Below are 5778 nucleotides of genomic sequence, written 5' to 3' on the forward strand. Positions count from 1 at the left end.
TCTAGTGGCAGAGCACGGCATTGTCCGTTCAAAGAACTTCGAATAGGTAAACACGCTTGATTGGAAATGCTGACATTCATAGAACTAATCATTTTTCTCTGCGAACAATTTACTTTCAAAACATAAAAAAATAGACCCGTACTCATGTTCATGAAAAAACGCTATTTCCTTAGCTGGCTGAAGCACACTAGCTCAATGAAGGCCCATGTTAGAGATCCATAGACGCTGGGCATTTATTTGAAAAGTAAACATTCTAGTTTACTACATAAACTACAAATAACAGCTCTGTACATATTATTTAATATTTAGGCCTACAGGTTTTTAATGGCTCCGATTCGGCCGTCTATGGGAATAATTTGAATATGAACATTGACCTGATAAAAAATAATATATTGTAAGCAATGATCATCTTTGAAGTGTGAAGATAAAACATGATCTTTAATAGTGCAAAGATGAGAAATACAATTCAAAGACTCTGTAAAAAATATATGCCCATTAAAAAAACTGACAAATGTTATTGGGAAAACATAACTCAAATGTTTTCGCCTCCAAATTAAGCTTTAGGATTGTGCCGCTTCAGCAATATGGCCAGCCCTCTCTCGCTTAGTACATACGTCATCTACTATCTTTTTTGGTCTCAACGTATATGAACAGTGCCGTCAAAAAAATAAAAAAGGGAGACAGAAAGGATCCCTCAGAGTTCTGATCCCTCCCTGAGTTCTGAGGTGAGATTAATCAATTAATGACACTTTGGATTAAAGTCAGTGCATACCATTCTTCCTTTCCTCAATACACTTCATGTATCATTTCATATAGAATCCTCTCAATCCTTCAATCATTTCAAAATAAAATTGTAATAATTCAGCGGTGGAGATTCGAAAGATCGATCCGTCATACTACAATCTCGATAGTGTTTTCTTCAGGGGCAGGTGCATCAAGGCAGGAATGGTGACGTCATTATTGAATGTGGGATCCCCGGCTGTCTACGATTGGTTGGTTTACAGGAAGCCGGGCGGTATGGCGTTGTCGAGGTCGTGGTGGTGAAAGTGGGCCGGCCCATGGAGCTTGGCGTTGCCGTGGAACTGGCGATGTTTGACCGGAGGGAAGACGTACAGCATGACCACGCCGCTGGGGTTGACCGACACCGTGAACTCACTGGTGTCCTCCACGGTGCCCACCTTCCCCATGAACACCTCGTACATCTGCAGGAGGAAGGGCAGCCCAACCGGGGCCGAGGGAAGAACAGAAGACAAAAGAAACCGTGAGTCAACAGTGTTCTCCTCCTTGTTCCCCCGGGCTTCGTCGTCCCGGGGCGAGCCCGGAGCAATGAGGGGTCGAGCCGGAGGGAAGGCTCAGCGTTTGTCAAAAGGCGATGGCGACTTTGGATGATCTCGGCCAATCCCGACTTTCCGACGTGCTTCATGGTGTATGTCTGTCGACGAATTACAAAAGATAGCCCTGGCACTCCCTTTCTAGGATACACCGATGTACCCTGGCTGTTCCCTTACTTACTATGCATTTGGATACAATGCAATTGAGGACACAGCCAGAGATTTGGGAAGCAAGTAAGAGTGGCGTTAGAGTGACTAGATTGGTATTTGAACACAGCCGTCTACAGTGTTCCAATACACAGCCAATACTAGAAAACTTCCCATGATGCATTGGACCGTATGAGACTAGGCACAGAACCTGATGAATGCCCTGAGAAAAAATTGAAAGGAAAAATAAAAAAACGGACTTACCTTGTAGAGGCCGGTGGTGTAGTTGAGTTTGCTCAGAGATATTTGGTAGCGGTAGGGCATGTCATTGCGCCGACTGAAGAACACCAAGGCGCTGCCGTTGTCAGACAGGGGGCGCCAGTACACGTCTATACCACTCTTATCCTGGGGAGAGAGAGTGACACAGCGATGAAGGTGGGAGCCATGTGCGTCAGTGTGATGATGAGTCAGCAAGTCAAAACTACCACTAAATGCACCGTCGCGATTTATTATTTTTTGCTAAAAACGCCACAAGAAAATTCTTGTAAAAAATAACCTCACCTGCAGCAGGCGTTTTCCTTGGACGCCCATGGGGTCCTGGCTGATCATTATGATCGCCTTGTTCTGCAGGATGGCGCGCGCTCCACTACTGATGGTGCGCAGGTCGTTGGACATGAAGAGGGGGGCGGCCATGATGGCCCACAAGGCCATCTGAGATCGTGATTGGTCCGTGCTAAGGCCAAAGTTACCAATGATCAACTGGAAAATGAAAGAAATAGAAAAAAAAACATTTCGATACTTTCGGCAAGTAACAATAAGTAATATGTATTTAAAGTCAACGGCAAATGGTGAACAACATAACATAACATAGTTGGATCATAATTGTGGGTTTGTGTGTGTGTTAGAGCGAGAGCCATACCATATCAGGGTCGTTCCACTTTCCCGGCCCGGCAGCGGGTCCAACAATGTCCTGGTTTTTGAAGAACCAGTCGGAGATGCTCCGGACGCTATCCCAGGAGTCCTGGATGTCCCCGTAGTTCCTCCACAGGTTACAGATCTCCCCCAGCTGTGTGTAGTTCACCTGGGAGGACATTACATGACACTGCATCTCCTTTCCTTGTCTTTTCTTCTTTTTATTATTAAGTGTAATCTGTGTTGTCTTCTCCCCATCTCACAGACAAGCAGGGCGTGGCTCAATGTTTTCTTACGGTTTGTTTGACTCCACAGGTCCCTTAAGACAAGCTCAGACTCCCGTCAGATACAGTCAAGTCAATGCTATTTGTTTAGCCCGTAATCCCCGCTGCAGTTACAGGATACTGGGGGCACGAGAACGAGGAGGTGAACCGGAACTACATTAACAAGCCTAGGATGCAATACCTTCGGTGGAAGACCACCCTGGTAGGCGGGCCAACTGCAGGAGTAGGCAATGGGACGGCCTGTAGCGTTCAAGGCCTTTGACATGCGAGGGTAGCCTATTGGGAAAGAGAGGATTCTATTCTAGAAACACTCAATGGGTACCATCAAACCTATTTACAATAACAATTTAAAAAAAAAGCACATAGGATCATCTTTACAACCACCGCCGCGCGGCAACCGTCCTTATCACCGCCTCGCTGAAAGAGGGTTCAGCGCGGCGGTGTGAAGGGCCAGGCGTTTTCAAAAGCGGCTGCTGCTGCTGCCGCCGAAAGTTTCAACACGGGGAAAGCTGAGCGGTAGGGCAAAATCTGTGCGCGTTCACGCGGGCGGCAACCGCTTCCTGGTTTTCAGCCGCTTTTGTAACCGCCTCCCCTCTGCCGCCCTTCCCTCATTGAAATGAATGGAGGCGGCGAGTTGCCGCGCGGCGGTGTGAAAGCAGCTAAACAAAGAAGTTCTCTCCCACAACCTTCCTCGTCTCCCCTCAAGGCCTTCCTTACCTTCGGCCTGTACGCTCTCGTTGGAATAGCAGCCGTCCAGCTTCAACATGTCGACCCCCCAGTCGGCAAAGGTCTGGGCGTCCGTCTCGATCTGGTCCAGGTTGGTGCCCGGGTATCCGCCGCAGGTATGTGTGCCCATGTCGCCGTAGATGCCCAGCTTGAGGCCCCGGTCGTGCATGTAGCGAGCTAGATTAGCTATGCCCCCAGGGAACCTGGGAAACAAGGGGTTCTGTAAGACATCTTCCTCGCTGCTTTGCACACGTCAGCACCGTAGTATTTTACGATGGGTGTTTATATGCCGACAGAAGGGGGACGTTTAAGGATGAAATAGTATAATTATAACTTCTTAACATATCAGTAAAAAGGCTGGATGAAGTTTTGGGTTCGAACCCTTAAGTCTGACGCTTGGTAGAGATGGGTTTAAACAAATCAACATGAGAGTGAAGAGAGACAGGAAAGAAATATAAAAATTATTATAAACACATGTACAATGTAAGATAACGATACATTCCTTGTTTCATTCTTCATCTTACCTAATATCTTAACTTTATCTAAGTTTTAGGCCAAATCAAATATATCAATCACACCTTCGTCTTTACTCCACTTGAACACATGAAGTAACTTATCTTTTCTTTATTACCCTCTTGTGCTGATGAAACAAACAGACATTGCACCCCCACTCCCCTGTCACCAACTCATTCTTATCTCTACTGAAACATTAAATGTGAGTTGTATGTGTGATTTGTGATCCGAATCTTTGACCTCCTTGGTTACATGACATGTCCTGCAACAACCGTCTGGCTGACTGACTGACTGACTGACTGACTGACTGACTGACTGACGCTTTATTTTTGTGGTGCCCCCCCCCCACCATCCTTCCTCGCCTGTGCAGAGGAAGTGCCTGTACAGCACATACCGCTTTGGGTCGGCCTGCAGTCGTCCCTGCTCGTCTCGCTCCATGGAGGACCAGCAGTCGTCTATGTTGACGTAGACGTAGCCTAGCTCCCTCCAGCCGTCCTCCGACAGCCTGTCGGCCATGTCCTTGAAGAGGTTCTCACTGGGGGGGGAGGAAGCAGAGCATCACCGGTTAACGAAGCTTTCATAGCGGCCAGAATTTTTGGGCCAGGGTTATACCGTATGTTTATATAGAAACATACATTTAAAACAGAAGGGGCATTTTATGGATTGGCCAATGCAAAATACTTGCAAAAAAAGCTAAACTGATAAGAGTAGGAAGGACTGCATAGTACAGGCCTACATGCTATGGAGTAATACTCTCTCATTCATAATATTTGTGCTTGCCTGATGCAGTTCTTGGGGTCTCGCTCACAGTCAATGTCACAGCGATATCGTTCCCATGCCAACCAGCCCATAGGAGGGGTCCTCATCAGTCCATTGTCCAGGGCCAATGTACACACAAGTGCTGAAGCAAAAATTGCCACGGCCAGGTGCATTTCTGTAACACATTAATGCTAATTAATAATAACACTGCAAAACAAGGTCTTCCTTTGTTGAGCTACAGTAACAGGTGACTTTTTTTTTGACAGGGTGTGACCCGATGTAATGCAAGGTGCTTTCAGACAACCCAAACAGAACCAACCAGCCAGGCGACTTTTTGCAACGGCTCATTGATTTTTATATCTTCCGTTCTGAGAGTAATAGCGACTATGAATGCGAGAAATGCAACAGTTGCAAAATAAATAATGAATAGTTTACATTTATATTGCGACTGAGAGGTTGACTATTGAGGTTCGACCGATTGGCTCTGTGTTTCTGGTTTCTTCTTGACTTGCACAAAGTTCTTCCAAAAATAATAACAGGACTCTGTCTACTTACTCGTTACTCCGAGGGTTCGCCGACGGGTCCACAAATAGCGTTGGACGGTGAAAGACAACAAAAACGTAGGCGCTCCCAATTCGTCACAGACTTTTATATTATGCACCGTGGTTTCAATGAACACCACGGTTCAGACAGCAGTTAAGCATATATAAAAAAAAGTAATGGATGAGGAAGTGGACGTCACGTGATATCTGTGGTCACGTGACAAAGCCCTTGCCATCAGCTTGCCGACCTCATCCATCACCACGCCCCCTCCCGATTCCTCAGGTCCCTCTCTGCCAACCTGCTACAAGTTCCACGGACTGAGCGACGGACTTGGGGTGCTCGGGCCTTCTCAGTTGCTGCCCCCACCCAATGAAATTCACTCCCCTCCCACATTAAAGTCTCTCCAACCCTCTATTCTTTCAAATCTGCACTCAAAACATACCTTTTCACACTAGACTTCCCCACTTAACTCCCATTCCTAGTCTGTCTTAGATAGTTTTGATAGGGCAATATGTAAAGCGTCTTAGAGTACCATATTAAGCGCTATATAAATTTCATTTATT

General features: G+C 46.4%; 1 protein-coding gene across 1 annotated transcript; it reads right to left on the reverse strand.

Moving 5' to 3' along the window:
• Positions 1 to 222: 222 nt before the first annotated feature.
• On the reverse strand, positions 223 to 5418 carry naga (N-acetylgalactosaminidase, alpha). Its single transcript, XM_056581710.1, has 9 exons — positions 5228 to 5418; positions 4694 to 4847; positions 4308 to 4448; positions 3392 to 3603; positions 2856 to 2950; positions 2398 to 2559; positions 2040 to 2237; positions 1743 to 1883; positions 223 to 1202 (listed from the first exon to the last, which is right to left on the reverse strand). The coding sequence occupies exons 2-9, from the start codon at positions 4843 to 4845 to the stop codon at positions 999 to 1001; spliced, it is 1305 nt and encodes a 434-aa protein (XP_056437685.1). The 5' UTR covers positions 4846 to 4847; positions 5228 to 5418; the 3' UTR covers positions 223 to 998.
• Positions 5419 to 5778: the final 360 nt, after the last annotated feature.

The sequence above is a fragment of the Gadus chalcogrammus genome, chromosome 21 (genome assembly GCF_026213295.1).
Source record: "Gadus chalcogrammus isolate NIFS_2021 chromosome 21, NIFS_Gcha_1.0, whole genome shotgun sequence".
In the NCBI taxonomy this organism is placed as follows: domain Eukaryota; kingdom Metazoa; phylum Chordata; class Actinopteri; order Gadiformes; family Gadidae; genus Gadus; species Gadus chalcogrammus.

Excerpts from the sequence above, each read along its gene's own strand:
- naga (XM_056581710.1), bottom strand. The coding sequence starts at position 4,845 with ATGCACCTGGCCGTGGCAATTTTTGCTTCAGCACTTGTGTGTACATTG. Across the intron at positions 2,560-2,855 it reads AGGGTGGTCTTCCACCGAAG|GTGAACTACACACAGCTGGG; the intron begins GTATTGCATCCT and ends ATGTCCTCCCAG. Across the intron at positions 1,203-1,742 it reads ACACCACCGGCCTCTACAAG|ATGTACGAGGTGTTCATGGG; the intron begins GTAAGTCCGTTT and ends TTCCTCCTGCAG.